This window comes from Lepidochelys kempii, chromosome 7 (assembly GCF_965140285.1).
Source record: "Lepidochelys kempii isolate rLepKem1 chromosome 7, rLepKem1.hap1, whole genome shotgun sequence".
NCBI classification, from domain to species: domain Eukaryota; kingdom Metazoa; phylum Chordata; order Testudines; family Cheloniidae; genus Lepidochelys; species Lepidochelys kempii.
In genome coordinates this window covers 60,177,267-60,200,773 of record NC_136386.1, presented here as the reverse complement: position 1 = coordinate 60,200,773, position 23,507 = coordinate 60,177,267, and the positions used below count along the sequence as shown (strand labels likewise).

At 54.9% G+C, this 23,507-nt stretch overlaps 1 protein-coding gene across 3 annotated transcripts; it reads right to left on the bottom strand.

Moving 5' to 3' along the window:
* Positions 1 to 38: 38 nt before the first annotated feature.
* TMEM72 (transmembrane protein 72) lies at positions 39 to 17,859 on the bottom strand. Of its 3 annotated transcripts, XM_073353088.2 has the most exons (5): positions 17,581 to 17,859; positions 4,809 to 4,875; positions 4,436 to 4,507; positions 3,453 to 3,592; positions 39 to 3,147 (listed from the first exon to the last, which is right to left on the bottom strand). In XM_073353088.2, exons 1-5 carry the CDS (start codon positions 17,648 to 17,650, stop codon positions 2,669 to 2,671), a joined length of 828 nt encoding a protein of 275 aa, XP_073209189.1. In that variant the 5' UTR covers positions 17,651 to 17,859; the 3' UTR covers positions 39 to 2,668. The 3 variants fall into 3 exon arrangements, with proteins under 3 accessions (XP_073209189.1, XP_073209190.1, XP_073209188.1); XM_073353089.2 differs by lacking the exons at positions 3,453 to 3,592; positions 4,809 to 4,875; positions 17,581 to 17,859; XM_073353087.2 differs by lacking the exons at positions 39 to 3,147; positions 3,453 to 3,592; positions 4,436 to 4,507; positions 4,809 to 4,875 and adding an exon at positions 8,335 to 16,678 and having other exon boundaries at positions 17,581 to 17,659.
* Positions 17,860 to 23,507: the final 5,648 nt, after the last annotated feature.

Genomic DNA, 23,507 nt, shown 5'->3' with positions numbered 1-23,507 from the left:
GAAGGACTCCCAAGTACTCCAATGTAACTGCACTGGGCTGGTGGGAGGGAAACCAAGGCAAAGTTTATTCACAAAGAGCAGAGATGTGAGTGATACCAAGCTGGGAGACGCGCCAGGGCTGGTCACCACCAAACCAAACTCCACCCACTTTCTGGTGACAAAAACATCATTGGAGCCAGTTACACTCTTTGATGAAGCTGTTTTCTTACTCACATCAAGGTACTGGCATCTCCAGCCCTGGGGACAAGGGGACCTGACCTTCACAGGCTCGCAGGGTGGTGCACCCTGTGATCCCTTGGCGCTGGATGCTTTTTGCTTCTTCTTGTATTTCCCAAACTTCGCTGTTCCATCCCAGAGGCAAGCCGACCCATGGCTCTTCCATCCTCTGCACATTCATATGGATACGGGCTTTCATTGCTTTGACTCTGCACTGCTCCAGTTCACTGGAGAGAGGTCGACAGCCGCCTGCACTTCCCCGCATTTGGGCATCGACTTTAAAGCAGCCCACCAGTAAGCGACTGTCAGTCATGAGAAAACCCCTGCTTACCACCTGAGATGTCTGCTGGATCTAACAAAGACTGTACCAGGGGAAAGGCTTGGGCCCAGACTAGGAATCAGTCTAGTCTGTGAAAGAAGCTTATTGGAACAACTCAGAGGGTGAGGTTTACCTGTATTCAGTTTCTTAATGTATTAGGCTTAGACTTGCATGTTTTGTTTTATTTTGCTTTGTGACTTACTTTGTTTTGGCTGTTATTACTTGAAACCACTTAAATCCTACTTTTTATACTTAGTAAAATCACTTTTGTTTATTAATAAACCCAGAGTAAGTGATTAATATCTGGGGGAGCAAATAGCTGTGCACCTCTCTCTATCAGTGCTATAGAGGGCAGACAATTTACGAATTTACTCTGTATAAACTTTATACAGAGTAAAATGGATCTATTTGGGGTTTGGATCCCATTGGGAGCTGGGTGTCTGGGTGCTGGAAACAAATAACCTGCTGAACTGTTTTTAGTTAAAGTTTTCAGCTTTGGGGGCATGGCCCAGATCCTGGGTCCATGTTGCAGCAGGCTTGCATGTTTGGCTCAACAAGGCAGGGTTCTGGAGTCCCAAGCTGGCAGGGAAAATGGGCTCAGAGGTAATTTCAGCACATCAGGTGACAGTCCCAAGGGGATCTCTGTGACCAAACCCAGGCTGGACCCTGGTCGTCAGTCCCCAGTTCCTATCCCTGGAGGTGCTGCTCCCCTGGGCTGTGCAGGGCAGGGCAGACCTTGGCGCTGGAAGATGGACCCACCCCACTCTGTCCCAGGGCCATGCTCTAGGACACAGGAGGAGGGGGGATGGCTGCAGGGACTAAGGCAACCAGCTCTCTCCTACAAACAGCAGGCTGGTGGGAGTGCTGTGTCCCTTGTTCCCGCATGACCCCACAGCTGCCCCTGGGGGGAGCAGTGGGAGATGGCATCTGATGGCCCTAGGTTGGCTCCATTCCCTGTGGCTTACCAGCGATGCTGCTGTGAGAAAGCCAAAGGCCCATGGGGCTGGGGGTTAGATCCAGCTGGCTGGGGAGCATGGCCCAGGGCTAGTCACACAGCAGCAGGGTGGGGGGCCAGGGCGGATGCTGACACTCTGCTGGTACCGACTGCCTAGCACTGAGCAGATGTCCATGTAGCGGCTGGAAAATGTCTGAGAGCGAAGGCTTCGCTGTCCTGGAAATACGCTGAGCAGAGCCTGGTTCAGTCTATGGGGGCAGAGCCTGCATGGATCCCACGGGGGTGGGGCCGGAGCGGGGCTGGCAGGTGCCCAGGGGGTACTGACACATGGCCAGAGCCTGCCAGGATCCCATGGCGAGTATGCGTGTGTGTGTGTGGCGGGGGGTGGGGGGGGTGCCCAGGGTTTCACCAAAGCTATTATTTGGTTTTAACTGATTTTCATCTGAATTTTGGACCGCTCAAGTACATGAAAATAGTGATTAGGTTAAGAAAATCCAACCCATCCCACTAGCAGACGCCTCTCTGTTGATAGTAAGTTAAGAGCAGTGTGAATGTGAGGCTGTCTGTTAAAGGAAGGCAATGGAGTGAAAGACAGACAGACAGACACAGCTGATGTACAGCTCACGACCTAAACCACAGCATGGAAGGGCTGTCACTTCACCACTCTAACTGGGCTTGATTTTGTGCTCTTTCTCCATCCCCCGCTCCCACCGCAGAATTAACCCTGATATTTACCCAGAAAACTAGGAAGTGGATTTGTTTGCCCTGTTTGCAGGGTTTGGAACACACATTGATAAAGTCCCAGGAACCGTTCTACCAGATAAAGATGGGAACCGAAGGGCTTTGCCCAGAGGTTGGTCCAGCCCCAGCAGGTGAGTAGCCAGGACAGCTCCCTGAATGCCAGTGCTGCAGCCAGCCCCAGGAGCTGGCACAGCACCCGCCAGCCCCGCCTTCCAGTCAGCAGCAGCAAGTGTTGGTTGTGGGGGGTTGGCTGGGCTCTCGGGCACCAGGACCCCACCTGGCGGGGGCTGCCCTGCTCCAGATGGGTCAGCTCTGCCCGTGGCACCTAGGCTGCAGGGGGATCATGTCTGAGCCCTAAGGCCAGGCCCTGGGCCAGCAGGTGGGGAGCTCCAGGCTGCTGCCACTCACCCCAGGCTGCGGACAAGGTGGGTGAGCGCTCAGAACAGACCTGTGGCACTGAGGGGCGTGACAAGGAGCGGGGTCTCTATGGGCCCGAGGATTGGGGCTGTGTCGGACGTGGTCTCCTCAGCCTCACTCTCCGCTTCATCCGGGCTCTCGCTGACAGAGGGGATGATCCTCACCAGCTTCTCCTGGAAGTGCACCTGCTTGCCCGGGGCCGGGGTGGGCGGAGCAGGGGTGGGCGGGGTCGGGGCAGGCTCAGCCAGCCAGCCCGCACTCTTGTCCTCACTGCCCTTCAGGATGCTCTTCATTTGGCCGAGCAGGGAGGCACGCTGCTCTCGGCGCCCCCCGGGAAAGGTGAAGGTCTGCTCAGTGTCACCACAGCCTGTGGAGGTTGCAGCCGTGGCACAGGGGTCCACATACTGCTCCAGTGGCCCCCGCGCCTCCCGGAGCACCGGGCTCTTCTTCCGCTTGCTCAGCAGGAAGTAGGCTAAGCCAGTCAGCACCAGCATGGAGCCTGGGAAAAGGCACCGGAGACGAGACATGGCAAAGAGCGGGGGAGGGTTCACCAGGAAAACTGGGCCATGGCCCCTCCCTTACATCACAGCTGGGCCATGGTCCCCTCTCTGGCATCCCAGTCGCATCACAGCCAGGCCATGGCCCCCCCTGCCTGGCACCCCGGTCCCATCACAGCCGGGCCATGGCTTCCAGCCTGGCATCCTGTCCCATGAGAGCTGGGCCATTCCACCCCAGCCTGGCAACCACCTGCTTACCCCATTCCCCTGCCCCCCATGCTGTACATGGCCCCAGCGCGCTCCTCACCAGGGATGGTGACGTGCCAGACCAGGACGGGATGCAGGAAGCAGGCTACCGAGAGCAGCACATAGCCCAGGAATTTCTGGAAGCTTGCTGGCTGTGTGGTTCGCTTCCAGAAGGTGTGTGCCAGGGAGCCCGGCTGGTAGCTGGGGAGAGAGGGGCAGGCGTGGGCTTGGGCAGGGAGAGCTGGTCACCAGCACCAGAGCCACATGGCTGCCAGGGTTGGGTCTGAATGCCCCTCTGGTGCCCACCGGCCCCAGAACTCAGAGCACCAGGCCAGGCCTGGACATGGGGCTGGCTAAGGCTTGAGTGGTCCATAGAGTCCATGGAGTGCAGGGGGCACAGGCCTGAGCTCCGAGCATTCTCACCCCTTCCCCAAGCCCGGGGACACAACCATGGGTGCCCAGTCCCTGAGGCAGAGGCCAGGAAGTGTGAGTGACACATGCAGGCCCTGGGGGCAGCAGCATAGCTAGCAAGCAGGGTTTGGTGCTGCCAGCAGGGGGCAGCAGGGGGCAGGCTCCCTTGGAGGTGGGTCTGCAGCCCCACCTGGTCAGCCCTGTGCCCTCAGCTGAGTGTGGGTGAGGGACAAGGGCAAGGAGGGGGAGGGGTGTGGGCAGGATGCATGGAAGTGTGGGTGGGATATATGGGAGGGTGCATGAGGGCTGTGTGGGCACAGCTCATAAGGGGTGTATGGGTGTGGGGTACCCAGAGGGCATGGGCAGGACACCCGGAGGTGGGGATGTGAGGTGGGTGGAGTCCACAGGGGATATGGTTGGGGGGCATGGGCGGGGCACACGAGGGTGTAGGTGTGGGGTGGGCAGGGTGCACAGGGGGCATGGGCAAGGCACATGGGGATTGGGTATAGGGTGAGCAGAGGGCACGGACAGGGTGCAAGGGGTGTGGGGTGGGCGGAGTGTATAGGGGTGTGGGCAGGCACACAGGGTGTGGGCATGGGCAGGACACACGGGGCATGGGCAGGGAGTACTCACCTGATACACATGCCCAGGAGCAGGCTGACGAAGAAGGAGACTTCGCAGATGGAAACCGCTGCCCCTGAGAAACTGAAGTGGGGGACCATGAGGACCGGGCCTGGCCACAGCCATGGGGGTGGTGGGGCCAGCGTGGGGCTCGGGGGCTCTACCTAGTGCTGGCCAGCTGGGCTCCAGAGCCTCAGCTCCCCTTGCTCAGCCGTTGCACAGGGGAGGTCACGGCGTGTTGCGGCCCCTGGCCAGCTCCACGGGGGCAGGCAGCGCTGCGTTGAGCTTGCAGGGCTGAGCTGCCCCATGTCTCACAGGGTCCCAGACTCCTACACGGTGAAGCCAGGAGAGGGCCACTCCCCATGGTAACCGCAGCGATACTCACAGCAGGTAGACAGCCAGGCTCTGGAACTGCCCGCGCTGCAGGGTCTCCGCTCCCACTCCAACCAGCACTGCAGAGAGAAGGCAGCACTGGAGTCATGGCAATGCCCACCCCAGCACCGTCCTGCCTGCTCTTCACATGGCCCTTGGGTGGGTGGGAGTGGGGAGCGAAAGCAGAGTGTCCAGTGGTTGGAGCAGAGGGTTGGAGACAAGAGGGCTGGGGTCTGTCCTTGGCTCTGCCGCAGACCTTAGGCTAATCACTGAACCACTCTATGCCTCAGTTTCCCTAATGGGGTAGTGCTGCTGCTCCCCCCACTTTGCATAGGGCATTGGGACTCCCTGGTGCTCAATGAGCATTGGAGTCTCTGTGGCACCGTTCACTGGGAACGGCCTCACGTGCATCATGGCAAAGGATCACCAGCCCCAGAAACGCGGTCTCACTGTTGGCCCTTTCCCAGCTGTGTGCATGCACCCCACGGCATAGTGGGTACCTGCATGGGGGGGGGATTGTCACCCTGGCTGGGGCTACTATCCCCTGCTCCAAGTGGTCCAGGCGGTTGCGGGAGGGGTTGAGGGTTCCGGCTGAGGGTATGGGCTCTGGGGTGGGGCCAGGGATAGGGGTTTGGGGTGCAGGAGGGGGCTCCAGGCTGGGGGATGGAGCCGAGAGGTTCAGAGTATGGGAGGGGGCTCCAGGCTGAGGCAGGAGGTTGGGGGTGTGGGAGGGAGTGAGGGGGTGAGGGCTCTGATGTGGGGCCAGAAGTGAAAGGTTCAGGGTGCAGAAGGGGCCTCCGGGCTGGGGCAGGGGGTTGGGCTGAGGGTGGGTGAGGGCTCCGGCTGGGGGTGTGGGCTTTGGTGTGGAACAGGGATGAGGGATTTGGGGGGCAGGAGGGGGCTCTTGGCTGAGGCAGGAGGTTGGGGCACAGGGGTGTGTGTGAGGGCTCCAGCAGAGGGTGCGGGCTCTGGGGTGGGGCTCGGGATGAGGGGTTTGGGGTGGAGGAGGGTGCTCTGGGCTGGGATCAAGGGGTTTGGAGGATGGGAGGGGGATCAAGGCTGGGGCAGGAGGTTGGGGTGCAGTAGGGGGTCAGGGGAGCTGCAGAGCCGATGCTTGGTGCGGGGGCAGCGTGCGGAGCCCCCAGCTGCCCCTACACATAGAAGCCGGAGTGGGAACATGCTGCTGCTTCTGGGAGCCACAGGGAGCCTTCCTTAGCCCTGCTGTGCTGCTGACTGGACTTTTAATGGCCCAGTCAGCGGTGCTGACCAGAGCCGCCAGAGTCCCTGTTTGACAGGGTGTCCCAGTTGAAAACCGGACACATGGCAACCCTATCCTGAGGGTGCGCCTTGGGGGCGGGGCAGGGCCAAGGGAGGTTTTGGCTGCTGTGGGTTGGCCATGAGGCTTGTGAGTGAGTTGACCCTCCTCGGGCCCTTCATGTGCCTTGAGTCCCAGGCACCAGCAGGGCCAGGCCTGAAGTGTGGCTCTGGAGCAAGAGCTGGAGTTTGCAGCTGGGCCTGTCTCTGCTGGGCAGCCTGGGGACAAGCTGCCCGGCCTAGCCAGCAGCCCAGTCCCACGCACCGCTCAGCCTACAACACCTGGCCAGAGCAGGGAGCAGGCCTAAGTAGCCACCTTGGCCTTGGGGTACTACATTAGTGAGATCTCTCTGTCTGACTGTGTTTAAAGCGGGAGCAGCCAGACATAACCACCTAACACACGTTTGCAAATCATTGCAGGAGGCAGTGCCGAGGGCACTGGCTGTGTGAGGCAGGACCAGTGCTTTCCTTGGTGGTGTGTGTGCAGTGCCGGGCATGGTGGGCAGCCGATCCCTGGCTGGTATCTCCAGACATTGCTATAGTGCACACTAGCCATTTGAAATGACCTGTCCTGGGTGTGACAGTGCTTGGCCCCTGTCCACACAGCTAGGTTAGCAGCCTCCTTCACAGCTCAACCAAAGAGGCATTAAATATCGGTGTCTGGCTCTGATCCTGGCCAGCCCTGGCCTTTGGGGGACTCACAGAGGGAGCAGGCTCCCCAGGGACAAGCCCTTCCCTGAGGCTGCTCTGCTGCCCAGGAGTGGAGGGCGAAGCCGGGCACTGCGGTGCTTCAGGCCAGGGGAGGGGCTGGCTCGCAGGTCCCCGGATGCTGGCTTGTCAGTGGCCTGTGCTGTGGCTGCACGGGAGGCAGAGCGGTTTGTTTGCCTTCCCATTGTGCCTGCCAAGACATTGTCACAGAGCTGTGCCAGGAGGTCTCTCCCTCCCTCTGCACACAAGGATAGAAAGGGATAAACATTTTCCATTCGTGGGGGCAGGGGGTCAAGCCAAGACCCATTGACTTTGTTCCCACCAGGTCAACACTGACAGCCTCAGAAGATCCCACCTCAGTCTATCCAGCTCCTTTTAGCCTCCTCGCCTTCCTGGTCCTAACCACCTAGCCAGCCTTCTTGGCCTCCTCCCCTGCTGTTCAGTGCTTGTCCTTACTGGAAGGGCCTATCTCACTGGCCTCGGCCTCCTGTCCCTAACAAGCCCAGCCCTGGCTACCTTGGGGCGGAGGATCAGTAGCGGCAGGAGAAAGCATGCCAACCATGCCAGCTATGTTAATAGTGGCTGTAGCCATGGCGATAATGCCACTTACTAAACAACAGAAAGCACAAAGATGGGCAGGCGGCTTAGCAGCCTGGAATGAGCTGTCGCTCCGTGCTACACGGTGCGGCCTCTCGGCCCACACAGCCAGGCAGGGGATTATGCACTAAGGTGGATTAAGGGCCTGAGCGCATTGAGACCCTTCCTTGGCTTGCAACTGGGGCCCGGGAGCTGAACTCCCAGGAAAGCTCCAGCCTGCCTCGTTAACCCCTGAAGGGAAGGGCAGGATGAGTGTGCTCCTGGGATGGCGAATGGGGGGAAGGGGCTGCAGGGGGCTCTGATCCTCACAAAGGCTGATGTGTGATGTGAAAACAGAAGTGTCTCCCAAGCCTGTGGCATAACTCCCTAGGTGTGTAACGCACAACACAACCGCACACTGTGTGGGTCCCAGCTAAGTCAATGAGCTTTGTGCTGAGAGCACAGCTAGGTTCCAGATACAAACGTGGCTAGAACCTAAATCCTCCTGCTCCAAAATCAGACATCCCTTCCACTCCGGCTAAAGGAGAATCACTGTCAACAGTGAGTAAGACACACAGGTGTTCAGTTCTGGGTTCCTTCCTGCAGTGGGGAGCAGTGCACACAAGCCTGTTATACTTCTAAATGGAAGAAAGGGGAAATCGTTAATAATGAATATAAATCAGAAGTTAGGAATTGTAGAAAACTGATATGGGCAGCAAAGGGACACAAGAAGACATAAATGGCCAGCACAGTTAAGGACAATAAGAAGTTTTAAATATATATTAGGAACAAAAATAATATTGACAATGGTGTCGATCCACTGCTAGATGGAAATCCTAGAATTTTCAATAATAATTCAGAAAAAGCAGAAGTATTCAATAAATATTTCTCTTCTGTATTTGGAGAAAAAACAGTTGAAACTGTCTTATCATATGGTGAGGATAACCATCTTTCCATTTCACTAGTATTTCTGGAGGATGTTAAACAGAAACTACTGAAGTTAGATATTTTAAATCAGCAAGTCCAGATAACTTGCATCCAAGAGTTTTAAAAGAGCGGGCTCAGGAGATTGCTGGACTGTTAATGTTGATTTTCAATAAGTCTTGGAGCACTGGGCCCTGGTCTACACTAGGAGTTGAGGTCAAATTTAGTGGCGTTAAATTGATTTAACCCTGCACCCGTCCACACGATGAAGCCCTTTTTTTTAACTTAAAGGGTTCTTAAAATCGATTTCCTTACTCCTACCCCGACAAGGGGATTAGCGCTTAAATCGGCCTTGACTGGGGACGTAATTAGACGGTATTGGCCTCTGGGAGCTATCCCAGAGTGCTCTATTGTGACCGCTCTGGACAGCACTCTCAACTCAGATACACTGGCCAGGTAGACAGGAAAAGGCCTGCAAACTTTTGAATTTCAATTTCCTGTTTGCATGGTCACCTGCAGCTTGCCACGCTGGCCAGAGCTCATCAGCAGAGGTGACCATGATGGAGTCCCAGAATCGCAAAAGAGCTCCAGCATGGACTGAACAGGAGGTACAGGATCTGATCGCTGTATGGGGAGAGGAATATGTGCTATCAGAACTCCTTCCAGTTTTCGAAATGCCAAAATTTTTGTCAAAATCTCCCAGGGAATGAAGGACAGAGGCCATAACAGGGACCAGAAGCAGTGCCGCATGAAACTTAAGGAGCTGAGGCAAGCCTACCAGAAAACCAGAGAGGCAAACGGCCACTCCGGGTCAGAGCCCCAAACATGCCGCTTCTATGATGAGCTGCATGCCATTTTAGGGGGTTCAGCCACCAGTGCCCCAGCTGTGTTTTTTGACTCCTTCAATGGAGATGGAGGCAACACAGAGGCAGGTTTTGGGGACGAGGAAGATGATGATGATGAAGTTGTAGATAGGTCACAGCAAGCAAGTGGAGAAACCAGTTTTCCCGACAGCCAGGAACTGTTTCTCACCCTGGACCTGGAGCCAGTACCCCCCGAACCCACCCAAGGCTGCCTTCCAGACCCGCCAGGTGGATAAGGGACCTCTGGTGAGTGTACCGTTTAAAATACTATACATGGTTTAAAAGCAAGCATGTTTAATGATTAATTTGCCCTGGCATTTGCGGCTCTCCTGGATGTACTCCCAAAGCCTTTGCAAAAGGTTTCTGGGGAGGGCAGCCTTATTCCGTCCACCATGGTAGGACACTTTACCACACCAGGCCAGTAGCACATACTCGGGAATCATTGTAGAACAAAGCATTGCAGTGTATGTTTGCTGGCATTCAAACAACATCCGTTCTTTATCTCTCTGTGTTATCCTCAGGAGAGTGATATCATTCATGGTCACCTGGTTGAAATAGGGTGCTTTTCTTAAGGGGACATGCAGAGGTGCCCGTTCCTGCTGGGCTATTTGCCTGTGGCTGAACAGAAATGTTCCCCGCTGTTAGCGACGGGGAGGGGTGAGGGGCTAGCCACGTGGTGGGGGGAGGCAAAATGCGACCTTGGAATGAAAGCACATGTGCTGTGTATGTAATGTTAACAGCAAGGTTTATCATGAAAGAGTGTACCCATTGTTCTATAAAATGTGTCTTTTTAAATACCGCTGTCCCTTTTTTTTTCTTCACCAGCTGCATGTGTTTCAAGGATCACAGGATCTTCTCCTTCCCAGAGGCTAGTGAAGATTAGAAGGCGAAAAAAACGCATTCGTGATAAAATGTTCTCTGAGCTCATGCTGTCCTCCCACACTGACAGAGCACAGATGACTGCATGGAGACAGACAATGTCAGAGTGCAGGAAAGCACAAAATGACCGGGAGGAGAGGTGGTGGGCTGAAGAGAGGGCTGAAGCTGAAAGGTGGTGGCAGCATGATGAGAGGAGGCAGGATTCAATGCTGAGGCTGCTGGAGGATCAAACTAATGCGCTCCAGCGTATGGTTGAGCTGCAGGAAAGGCAGCAGGAGCACAGACCGCCGCTACAGCCCCTGTGTAACCAACCACCCTCCTCCCCAAGTTCCATAGCCTCCACACCCAGATGCCCAAGAACGTGGTGGGGGGGCCTCCAGCCACCCAGCAACTCCACCGCAGAGGATTGCCCAAGCAACAAAAGGCTGGCATTCAATAAGTTTTAAACTTTTAAAGTACTGTGTGTCCTTGTCCTTCCCTCCTCCACCACCCCTCCCAGTGCTTCTCTACTCCACCACCCCTCCCAGGCTACGTTGGCAGTTATCCCCCTATTTGTGTGATGAATGAATAAAGAATGCATGAATGTGAAGCAACAATGACTTTATTGCCTCTGCAAGTGGTGATCGAAGGGAGGAGGGGAGGGTGCTTAGCTTACAGTGAAACAGAGTGAACCAAGGGGCGGGGGGGGGGTTCATCATGGAAAAACAAACAGACCTTTCACACCGTAGCCTGTCCAGTCATGAAACTTGTCTTAAAAGCTTCTCTGATGCGCAGCATGCCCTCCTGTGCTCTTCTAACCGCCCTGGTGTCAGGCTGTGCGTAACCAGCGGCCAGGCGATTTGCCTCAACCTTCCACCCCGCCATAAACGTCTCCCCCTTACTCTCACAGATATTATGGAGCTCACAGCAAGCAGTAATAACACTGGGAATATTGGTTTCGCTGAGCTCTAACCAAGTCAGTAAACTGCGCCAGCGCTCTTTTAAACATCCAAATGCACATTCTACCACCATTCTGCACTTGCTCAGCCTGTAGTTGAACAGCTCCTGACTATTGTCCAGGCTGCCTGTGTACGGCTTCATGAGCCATGGCATTAAGGGGTAGGCTGGGTCCCCAAGGATAACTATAGGCATTTCATCATCCCCAATGGTTATTTTCTGGTCTGGGAATAAAGTCCCTTCTTGCAGCTTTTGAAACAGACCAGAGTTCCTGAAGATGTGAGCGTCATGTACCTTTCCCGGCCATCCCACGTTGATATTGGTGAAATGTCCCTTGTGATCCACCAGTGCTTGCAGCACTATTGAAAAGTACCCCTTGCGGTTTATGTACTCGCTGGCTTGCTGCTCCGGTGCCAAGATAGGGATATGGGTTCTGTCTATGGCCCCACCACAGTTAGGGAATCCCATTGCAGCAAAGCCATCCACTATGACCTGCACATTTCCCAGGGTCACTACCCTTGATATCAGCAGATCTTTGATTGCGTTGGCTACTTGCATCACAGCAGCCCCCACAGTAGATTTGCCCACTCCAAATTGATTCCCGACTGACTGGTAGCTATCTGGCGTTGCAAGCTTCCACAGGGCTATTGCCACTCGCTTCTCAACTGTGAGGGCTGCTCTCATCTTGGTATTCATGTGCTTCAGGGCAGGGGACAGCAAGTCACAAAGTTCCATGAAAGTGCCCTTACGCATGCGAAAGTTTCACAGCCACTGGGAATTGTCTCAGACCTGCAACACTGTGTGGTCCCACTAGTCTGTGCTTGTTTCCCGAGCTCAGAATTGGCGTTCCATGGCATGAACCTGCCCCATTAGCACCATGATGCCCACATTGCCAGGGCCCGTGCTTTGAGAGAAATTTGTGTCCCTGTCCTCATCATTCTTGTCACCGTGCTGACGTCGCCTACTCGCCCGATTTCACTTTGCCAGGTTCTGGTGCTGCATATACTGCTGGATAATGCGTGTGGTGTTTAATGTGCTCCTAATTGCCAAAGTGATCTGAGCGGGCTCCATGCTTGCCGTGGTATGGCGTCTGTACAGGTAACTGAGGAAAAAAGGCGCGAAAAGATTGTCTGACATTGCTTTCACAGAGGGAGGGAGGGAGGGAAGGAGGGCCTGATGACATGTACCCAGAACCACCCGCAACAATGTTTTTAGCCCCATCAGGCATTGGGATCTCAACACAGAATTCCAATGGGCAGTGGAGACTGCGGGAACTGTGGGATAGCTACCCACAGTGCAGCACTCCGGAAGTCGACACTAGCCTCAGTACTGTGGAAGCACTCCGCCGAGTTAATGCACTTAATGCCCTTAGGGCATTTTGTGTGGGGACACACACAATCGACTATTTAAAAATGATTTCTAAAAAACCGACTTCTATAAATTCGACCTAATTTCGTAGTGTAGACATATCCTGGGGAAGTTCCAGGAGACATCGATCCCAGGCAAGATAATGGAGTGGCTGATATGGCACTCAATAAAGAATTAAAGGAGGGTAATGTAATTAATGCCAATCAACACAGGTTTATGAAAAATAGATCCTGTCAAACTAACTGGATATCTTTTTTTGGTGAAATTACAAGTTTGGGTAATAAAGGTAATAGTGTTGACATAATATACATAGACTTCAGAAAGGCATTTGACTTGGTACCACATGACATTTTGATTAAAAAACTAGAACAATATAAAATTAACAGGGAACACATTACATGGATTAAAAACTGGCTAACTGATAGGTCTCAAAATGTGATCATAAACAGGGAATCATGGAGTGGGTGTGTTTCCATTGGGATCCCACAGAGATCAGTTCTTGGCCCTTTGTTATTTAAAATTTTTATCAGTGACTTGGAAGAAAACAAAATCATCACTGACAAAGTTTGCAGATATCTCAAAATTGGGGGCGTGGCAAATAATCAAGAGGACACATCACCTAGCAATCTGGGTAGCTTGGTAAATTGGGTGGAAGCAACAATATTTGTTTTAATACAGCTGAATGTAAACATGACCACATGGGAACAAAGAACGTAGGCCTTACTTACAGGCTGGGGGGCTCTATCCTGGGAAGCAGTGACTCTGAAAAAGATCTGGGAGCCATGGTAGATAATCAGCTGAACATGAGCTCCCAGTGTGATGCTGTGGCCAAAAGGGCTAATATGATCCTCAGCTCCATAAATAGGGGATTCTCAAGTATTTGGCACTGGTGTCACCACTGCTGGAATACTGTGTCCAGTTCTGATGCCCATGGTTCAAAAAGGATGTTGATAAATTGGAGAGGGTTTAGAGACGAACCACGAGAATGATTAAAGGCTTAGAAAACCTGCTTTATAGTGATAGACTGAGCGATCTGAGTCTATTTAGCTTAACAAAGAGAAGGCTAAGGGGTGAGTTAATTGCAGTCTGTAAGTACCTACAAGGTCCTGTGGGTTCACATCTGCTCTGCCAGACCGGGGCTTTACTTGGGATCTCAGGGGTGCCACACTCACACCACAAGGGTGGACAGGGGATGAGGCTGGAGTTTCACAGCGAAGCCCTTTCACTGTATAAATCGACAGGTGGATCCTGGCACAGCAGGGTGTTCGGGAGGGTTTCCTGGTGCCCCCCAGGCCCTGATCGGCCCACATACTAGTGGAGCCAGAGCTTACTTTGTGAGTGCACCTGTGTGGGTCTACATGGCGCCAAGATGGAGGATGACCATGCCCGAGAAACCAATGCAGAGGATCTGTCTGGTGACTGCATGGGGCAGGATGCTCGGTGGCTTGAGCGGGAGGCTTTGAGCCTGGAAGAGCTGCTTCCAGTAGCATCCTGCGCCTCTTTGGGCTGACTGTCCCGGGGTGTCACTGGTCAGTAACTCACCCTCTGGGACTTGCCTGTGGGGGGATTCATGGAGGCACAGGGTGAACTCCTGACCCCACGGCAAAACTCCCAGGGACTGACTCAGTGGGAAAGGGAGTAATCAAGATGGCTGACGTGGCAACATTCACAAAATCTGGCATGAGTAAGCACAGCTATCCCTATGGTCACAGCCACCAAGACACAGCTGGGTGTGTGTCCCTCCCACCAAGTGCTGGTTCACAGGCGTGGGTTTACAGTGACCCCTGCTGGTGGGAGCACAGAAGGGCATGCAATGCAAATGGGCTCTTTGCTTGGGGATCTTTGGCAATGCCTGGTATCATCTGTGGTTTCCGTCCCTATGGACTCAGGCACATCTGTTGCACCCATTTCATCTCAGCTCCGAGTCATTAGCTCTGGGTACAGGAGAACTGCCTCCCGACGGCTAATGTGCCCACCATAGACCATCACCATGGGAACTGAAGACACTGGCTTGACTCCAGAGCAGGTCAGGAGCGCCATTGGCTATTCTGATGCCTTTGTACAATGTGTCGGGTCCTAGGCCAGTTCCTGGGGACACTGTATCATAACTGGCATGAGCTGGCCTGCTGATCAGCTGCCCCAGCTGAACTGTCAAGGAGTGAACTCCTGTCGTGCTCCTTAGAGTTGGTCTCTCCAGCTCGGAGCTGGGGGGCTGCCCTGCTGGCTCTGTGAATGCGTACAAGACTTCTGTCTCTGTGCTGTTCTCCGGCCCCTTGCACCAATGCTGACATGCTCTGGGAATCTGAGCACAAAGCGCAGGGGTTTGCTGCCCTGGGGCTGTGCAGGCCCCTGGATGATCATCACTACAAACGCAGACAGAATTGAGTGTGGGGGAATTCAAAGCCAGCCAGCAGGCCATGCTTGGGAGCAGGACTGGTCATCTTCTTCTTTATTCAATCTTTCTTCCAGCAAGTGAATGGTGCAGGATTGCCTCCTGATTTCTGCTCCTCTCCTGATGATTCAGAAGTGTGGCCTGAACAGTTTGGACCAAGGATCATCAGCCTGGTGGCCTGTTTGCTTGGGCTATTTGCTGTCTGTGGTCTGAGCCATGCCTAAGGCACAGGCACAAAATTATGAATTAAACAGTTTAAACAGGAGAATTTGGAACAACTAACAATCCTCCTCCCAGTACGGATTTTCAGCAGAAGAGTCATCTGTGCTAAACTCTGTGAAACTTTCGGGTTTCCCAACCATTCCCACCAATCACAATTACTGACCATCAACAAACCACATGGCTCCACCAACCATGGGGCTGCCTGATCACTGACCATCAACAAACAACACAACTTCACCAATCACGGGGCTGCCTGATCACTGACCATCAACAAACCACATGGCTCCACCAATGACGGGGCTGCCTGATCACTAACCAGCAACGAACAACATGGATGCACCAATCTCGGGGCTGCCTGATCACTGACGATCAACTAACAACATGGTTTCACCAGTCACGGGGCTGCCTGATCAGTGACTAATATGGCTCCACCAATCATGGGGAGTCAGCGCGCTCAGAGCTTGGGGTGGTGGGGAGGGGGATATTTTTTGCCTCTCCAACTGACTCTATGGAGGGCCAATCTATGGAATCCCCCAACACCATCCAGAATCTATGAGCGAGGCTGATCCATTAGCCTCTTCCTTTGGCAAGTCTGTTCGGATGGCTCTGAGCTCTGGGGACTCTTTTCCCTGTGGTCTCCATTTCCTAACCCTTTTAGCATTAAAATAATGGATGCAAAACCACCTGTACCTCATTGGGCAGCGAACACCATACTGAGCTGGCTGCTCCCTCCCTCCAGCGACAGCCTCAGACAACATAGGGAGATATGAAACATGGAGACCCCTCGCTGGGGTCTTTTGGGGAAGGCAGGTGACACTGTGCAGAGCCCAGAGTGGAGAGATGGAAAAGTACAGGGCTCTGTAGCGCCGTCCAAGGCAGTGTCCACATTGCAGGGGTGCTGACTTTTGCTAATTTCCAGAGGAGCTAGGGAAGACAGCACAAGATACTGCAATGTAAACACCATCGCCATGAGAGAGAGAGAGAGAGAGAGAGAGATTACACTCCAGGAAGACGTCTCAACATTGTAACCTACTTATGATTTCAGCTCTTTATCCTCTGTTGGCACATGGCACTGGGGTCGGGCTGTCTCCTGGGCAAGCATCCACTATTATCACTGGAGCCTTAGGGGAGAGTGTGAGCCTTACTCTGTATGTGTGTGTGATCGAGGTCTGCATAGCTGTGATCCAGCTTGTCTCATGCACAGGCTCACCCCGCTGTGCTCCTATGTGCCAGTCTGTAAGAGCCCCAGAGGGGAGAATCTCTCCAGTCTGTTTGCCCTGCAGCATTGCCCTTTCTATCGGTGCCTGGCCAGTGCAGTTAGCTGCAGGGAGTACATTCCAGAGCCAGCAGCCAGCGCTCTAGCTGTGTGCCGTCTGTCCATGTGTTCAGCCCCAGGATTGTGCTCGGGGTCAGCTTAGTTGAGCTGACCTCTTTGTCTCTTGCCCCCTGTTGCCCCATGGCAGTGTGAGGTGTCTCCCAGAGCCTGCTGCTGCTCACCTGGGAAATGCTGAGAGACGTGGGTTTGCAATGCCCTACTCCGGCAAACTAGCATCTGGAATGAAGCAGGATCTGCCAACAGGACCCACTTGCCGGCTCGAATGAGATTCTGCACAGCTACATCACCCAGCCAAGAATTACAGAAGCAATCACCTTCAGCTCCCAGGGGTAGGTGTCATTGTCCCTGCTTTATAGATGGGGACACTGAGGCACAAAGTGATTAAGTGGCTTGCCCAAGGCCCCAGCAAATTGGTGCCAGTGCCATGAATAGAATTTGTTGCTCCCGTCCCCGCCCTCTGCACTTGACTCTCCCCTTCAATGCAGCAATTTTTACCTCCGATGGCTATTCTACACCATTGTGGTTTGCAGGGGGAGATCTTCTGCACATTCAGCCATGGAGATGCCAGCTCAAATATTCCCTTTTCAGCTCTCACCTGGTATGTCACCCACAGCCAAAGGCAACCTCCTCCAACCAAAATTTGGTCCTTCAGCCTTGGTCATTTGGCAGAGGGAGCCATGTAAACAGGTGGGGGAGTCTATGATGTTTGCATTGCAAGGAAAGAGCAAACAGCTCCCTGAATCTGCTCTCTGACAGCTTAGTAGGAAGGCAGAGGAGCAATGCTGCAGCAGCATGTTCACCAGCGCTGGGGCTCTTCTCTTCATCCCGCTTGGGACAAGACAGCTTTTCCCAAGCTTTTCCCCTGGCTTTGCTCAGAGTTTGGAGCAGCCCCTTCCACTGAGCATGAGGACCTTCCCTCCATGGATCCAGGTTACTCTGCTGCCCCAGCCCATACCATGGGAAACTAACCTTCCTTCCCAGCAGCAGTCCCTGTGGCCTCCAGCTTCCAGGCATTGCTGAGCCCCATCCAACAGCCCCACCTGCCAGAGGACGCACCCATTGACACTTAGCAATGGGGAGTAACAACATCTCACGTTTCGCTTTCTAGGCCCCAAGGCTCATCATCCCCAATGGGCAGATGGAGGAAGGGAGGGTGGCACAGTCACAGCCAGGAATAGAACCCAGGTGTCCGGATGCCCATGCACCACCTATTACTTTGCACCAGCTGTCGACTCCCTCGAGCACAAAGGGCGACGCTGCCTCTTACCTGCTGCCGTGGAGATGCCCAGCAGTCGGCAGGTGTATTCCAGTGCAGTCCAAAAGGCCCGGTGCTTCATGGCTCCAGGAGATGAAAGCCTTTGAGCCACCGGCTGGAATTCCTTCCCCAGCCTACATGCCTCCCTGGCCAGCTCCTTCTGCCGCCCCACCCAACCTTCCCAAGGCAAAGGCCCCGCCTGGGTCAGGTGCTGGCAGTGGAACAAGCTGCCACCACAGGGAACCGGTCGGCACTGCCTGCTCCAGCTCCCCGAGGGGCTGGGAAGTGCTGGCCTTCTCCTGGCTGTTTGTTTGTTTCCTGCATTGTTTGGAGGGCTGCGATTAATGATTGCCCAGAGGAGCGGCCCTGGAGCCGGTGGGACAGGCAGCAGGGGGCACGGGGCCTTTCCTCCTGCTCCCGGCTGGGGCAGAGCAATCTGATTAAATGTCACAGAAAGGCCTTACTGCACCACAGCTCTGGCAGCTCAGATTAACCACTTGGGAGGAGGGGGAATGTGGGGATTTGGTCTCCGCTTGACAGCAGCCTGTTGCTGGCAGTTCCTCAAGGATTGAGGGCATCCCGCAGACCCAAACCCCACCTGATCCGTGCTGTCAGGCTGCTGGCTGAGGATTTCTCTGGGCACCAAGCACCCAGCTTGGAACACCCGGGGGAGCACCCAGCACCACTCAGGGTGGAGAAGCACACACAGGGTCAGGGCGGGTACTCAAATTTATTTGGATTGTGTTGGCCCTGCAGAGCCAGCCTGGCCACGGGGCAGGGAAATGGAGCGTACAGGGCACATGTGCCAGGCTGGCACTGAGGACAGCCCTATGGCTCTGGTTTCACCAAGAAACAAACATGGAGCTCCCAGTTCCTTTCTTGGGAGCAGAGTCCCCCGCCAGCATTTACACCATGCCCTGGGGGCCACCTTGTCACCTCTGGCATCTGCACAGGGAGGCTGGATGTCACCCAAGAGGCGGCTCTGTGGTTTGATGTCTGGAGCAACGCGTCTATTCCAGGGGCATTTCACGTCTCTGCTGCCAACAGGCCAAGCGCAAAGGCCACCGCAGAAGCAGCATGCTGGGCATGTTCCCGCTCCTGTCAGCCAGCCCGTTGGTTCCCCACCAAGTGCTGTGTGGGAGGAAAGCACGGGGCTCATTGGGCACAGACTGTATGAGCTAGGGTCATGCATTGCCGCAGCACCTAGAGGCTTCTGCTGAGCTCAGGGCCCTGCTGCACCCGGCGCTGCACACACTCCAGGAGAGACAGGCCTGTCTGAAGGGGCACAGAACAGCGCAGAGATTGCCCAGCAGAGGCAGAAACAGAACAAGCGCTGCCAGGCTCGTCTCCTGCCCACTAGCCCACACAGCCTCAGGAACGGCCGGTGTTTCAAAGGGCAGTTGCTCAAACACTCCACTGACCCCGGCGCCGGAGCCCAGCTCCCTGCTGGTGGCTGCTGGCTCTGTGAGTGCTGAGCTGGCTAACTCTCCTGGGGTGGGGCTACCTGGTGATTGGCCCTGCTGCTGATGGCCCTACCCTAATGCAAGCAGAGGGAGAGGCTTTAGGAAGGGCCGAATCATGGGTGCGAGTGGGGGAACCAGGCTCCGTGGGCCCTGGGTGCAGGGGAGTGCCGGGCACTGCGGATGCACTCAGCACACATAGATGGTGCAGACCAGCTGCTGCTGTTGGATGCAGGACACCATGGGCCTGTGAGCCCAACATCAGAGGGGAGCCCCAGCCAGCACATACTGCATACTGCCAGCGAGGACTGGCACAGATGGCGATCAAGAGCCGTCCTCTTAGTCATGCACCCCAGAGCTGGGCATGCGGATCCCCAAGGGGGGCATATGTGTGAGACCCCTGACTGACCCTCCCCTTCAGCTGGCTCCTTCCACTGTCCCAGGACCGACAGGGCAACAGGGACCACTGAGGTGGCAGAGGAAGCACAAGGCTCCTTGCCCAGGGGGCACTGTGCATTCCTGGGAGCACAGGGGGCTGTGGGGGAGGAGGGCAGTCTCTGTGTCTCACCCCTTGCTGGCTGGGGAAGTGGTGATTTCGGAGGCCTGGGTTAATCATTGCAGCAGCTGCAGGGTGACTCTGGAAAGGTGGCTTCCATCGCCAAGGTCAATCGCTCGTGCTAATTGTGGTGCAGGGACTGTGGGCTTACAGCTAAGGCAGGTTGTCAGGATGCCTGGGTTCCATCGTGGCTCTGCCACCGACCCCCTGAGTCATGTCAGGGGAGTCACCTCACCTCACTGTCCATCAGTGCACCCCACTGTCACGTGTCCTGTCGCCAAAGGGCAGGGCTGGGGTGCGGACAGTAACGCTCCATCCCGGGGACCAGGACTGGTTGCCTTTGCACAGGAGCACGTATTTTGCAGGCTGTCATTTCCCCAGAAGCCTGAGGCAGTTGGATGCCCAAATCCCACTGGAAGGCGATGTGCTCCTGACTCCCCTACATGCCATTAGATAATCTTAGCCAAGCAGTTACAGGACCAGAGAGCGGCAGCACCACAGGGCTCCTGGGAAGCTGGGAGGAAAATTCTCCCCTGAACAGTTTTCTATCGGAAAAAAACACTTGTAAGTGGAAATCAAAAGTTTTCAGGAACGTGTCAATTCTGAAAAGTTTTGCAACGGCAAATTCTGAACCGATTTGAAAGAGAAATGGAGTATTTCGTCGAGAGTTTTGTTTCGTTTCATTTCAACTTTTTCAGTTGGTTGAATCTTTTCTATGACAGTATTTCATTATTGTATTTCAATGAATATCTTCTGCTTTCTCACAGTTCATATTTTATATGAATGTATTCTGTTTCAGCGCTCCCTAAGCAAAGCATTTTGAGACCATCAAAACACTAGAAGAGTTTCAAAGCACCCTGAGTTGGTCGTTTAAATGTTTCTGAAACAAAATATGTTGGAATTTCCATTCCACAAAAACAAAACAAAAATTTCGACTTTGTGGGTCAAAATCAAATGTGGAAATGTCGGAATTTACTGCCAGGCAGCAGTTCCATTTTCTGACCAGCTCTCCTGGGGGGTTTATGCTAAGGAGCCAGATGTCTGGCTGCATCCCCACTTGTCTGAAGCTGGATCTGTAGATCTGACCAGTATTTCAGTATTCCCTTCCCAGCTGGAGCCAGGAAATGCCCACCTGACCTCTTGTGCCCTTGACCCAGCATTGCCAATCCCGGAGCTTCAAAAATCGACATCAGGCTTCCGAAAACCATGAGATTTAAAAAATAATAAGGTTGAGGTCTTTTTATTTGCTGTCTGATTTTGGGGTCCCTTTCCAAGCTTTCCTTGGTGACCCCCAATGGCCAGAAACACCCCTTTTAAAAAATGGCAGCCGAGTCTCTCCCATTCACATGCTTCCAAGGGACATGATGAAAACCAGCAACTGCCCCGGTACAATTCCACAAGCTGGCAACACTGCATCCCTGTCCAGGCCTGAATTTCTTAGGCTCCCACGTCCTGGGACCCAACTCTGCCCAGGACACAGTGCAGCACGGCCAGCCCTGCAGACGTCTCCTAGATCAGAACTGGCACATTCACAACTCCTCAAACCAGCCTGTGGGAAACCTGCGGTGCCTGGCCTGTTCTCAGACGAACGCCTTGTGCCGCTGTGCTGGGCAGGGGCATGGGGAGGGGCGAAGGCCACCCTTTCAGCTGACACCTGAGGGAATGAGCAGGACCGCCGAGCTAAAAGCAGGCAGGGGCTGTCACAGACTCGCATCCTCTGTGGATTGGGCACAGGGGGACCTTTCACACCCGCCCAGCCAGCAAGAGACTGGACTATTCCATCCAACCTGGCCTGAAGCTACCTATTGGCCCAGCCCCTCCCGCAGCGACAGTGACGAATGGCAGCGTGGGGTGGGGGCGCTCTGAGCCCCTGTCTTGGGTGAGATGACAATCTAGCGTAGCTGCCCCCCACGATGCTGCCACCACAGCATGGGGCCCAGAGCTGGACACTCACTGCTCCCCTCCTGCATGCCCAGCCCACAGCAAGATCAGCCCCTGTGGGGCGCCAGCCTCTGGGGGCCGCCCTGCACAGTCCGGAGCTGAGGGGAGTACAAAGGAGAGTAGCGCATGATGGAGCTGGGGCTGGGCGCGTGAGCCCCTGCTCCAGGGCACAGACCAGGGCATCAGTGGGGGCGCACCAGGGCTCTGCTACGTGGCGGCCCAGTGCTGCTGCAGCACGTCAGTGTAGACCCGATGGGAGGGGTTACAGTAAGTGACCCACCACCCTGATCCAGAGCGTCTCCGGGGCTCTGTCAGCTGACCTGTGTCTCTCGGGGCGTGGGGTTTCCACCCCGCGAGAGGTTGCTTTCCAGTCACCTAGATCTGACCCAGCGAGACCAATGCTGCCATGCTGGGAGGGCATGATTGCAAGGCTGCTCAGTGTCCAGAAGGTGGCAGCAGGCTCCCATCATTGCTGTGCAGCCATGGCTGGTCCCCGGTGCGGGCTGCCCTCAGCGGGGAGAGGATCAAGGCAGGAGAAAGCTTTCCTGGCTGAAGAGAAGGAGCCGCTGCAGAGCAATGACCCCGGCGGGGTGGGCAGAATTCCAGCTCGGAGAGGAAGATGAATCAATCGGGTTTCTAACAGAAAGGCGTGCAATTCAGTGCTTGTGAGGCCCAGCCCCTGCGGCTGCCCCTCCACACACTCCCTGCTCCGGGGGGACATTCCACCGGGCCTGCCGCCTCTGTCACGGAGGGGATCAAGGCACTGCTCACACAGGACCTTGACTGTCAACCACCCGCCTGCCCGTGGGGCTACCAATCTGCCGCGATGCAAGTGGCACGGTGCTCAGCACCAGGACGGTTCACGGCATCACAGTGGGGAAGTCGGGTGGTAGGAGGTATTCTGAACGGAGGCTCGACGGCAGAGATTTTCCAAAGCACCCAAAGGATTTAGGAGCAAAGCCTACCAAAACGCAATGGTGCACAGGCTCCTAATCCCCCTAAACATTTTTGAAGCTCTGCCCCACAGCTCATCACAGCTCCCTCCCTTCGCACGGGGGGTAGGAGGGATCCCTGGCTGCTCTACCCCCAGCAAACTCATGTAGGGTGAGACAGCTGAACCCAAAGGAAGAAAAGCCTCCCCCACAGTCCCCTGCTGGCAGAACAGACTGTGCAACTTCTCACTGGCACAGTCCCAGAGCGGGGTGGGTGCCTCAGCGGAGAGCCGGCCATGCCCAGGACGAGAGCCCATCAGAACCCCTGCATGCCCAGCCTCTTCCGCAAACATTCAACAGCCACCAAACCATGCTGGGAAGGGCTGCTGGGAGCTAGTGTCATGAACAGCCTCCATGAACAGCAGGGCCCAGTTGCCAGTGGGGTCAGTGGGCACAGCTCTGTGGGCTTGGACTGAGCGAGGCCGAATGATCCCAGCTGAAGGTCCATCAGCCTGTGTGTACCAGTCCAAGTTAAAGGGGCACCTTCCTTTCCGTGTATGCAGGCCTTGACCTGCTGTCTGTCTGTCTTTCTGTCAGTCTGTCCCTAGTTATTTATTCTTCTCCAAAATGTGTGGATTTGGTGGGTGTTCCGAATCCCTGACCAAGCAGCAGCCTGGCAGGGCTTAGGCAGGTACAACTTCAAGGCCCAGCATGCTGCCACCCACAGGGCTCTCCAAAAGCCTCAGGGGAGCCCTGGAAGACAAAAAGGTGCTTAGATGGGAAGCCTGGGGAAGGGGAAGTAGCTAAGCCAGGAGCCTTCCTCCTATAAGGAAAAAACTTTTACACAATGCCTCATTAGCTTGTGGAACTCACTGCCACAGGAAGTCATTGCAGCCAAGAACTTAGCAAGATTCAAAGAGGGATGGGATATTTACATGGACAAGAAGGATATCCAGAGTTAGCATCTGTGACCACAGTTGCCAGATACAGGGTCCCTGAAGTAGTGGGTGGGTCTCAGGGCCCAGGTTCCCCTACTGGCTGCAGGGGAAG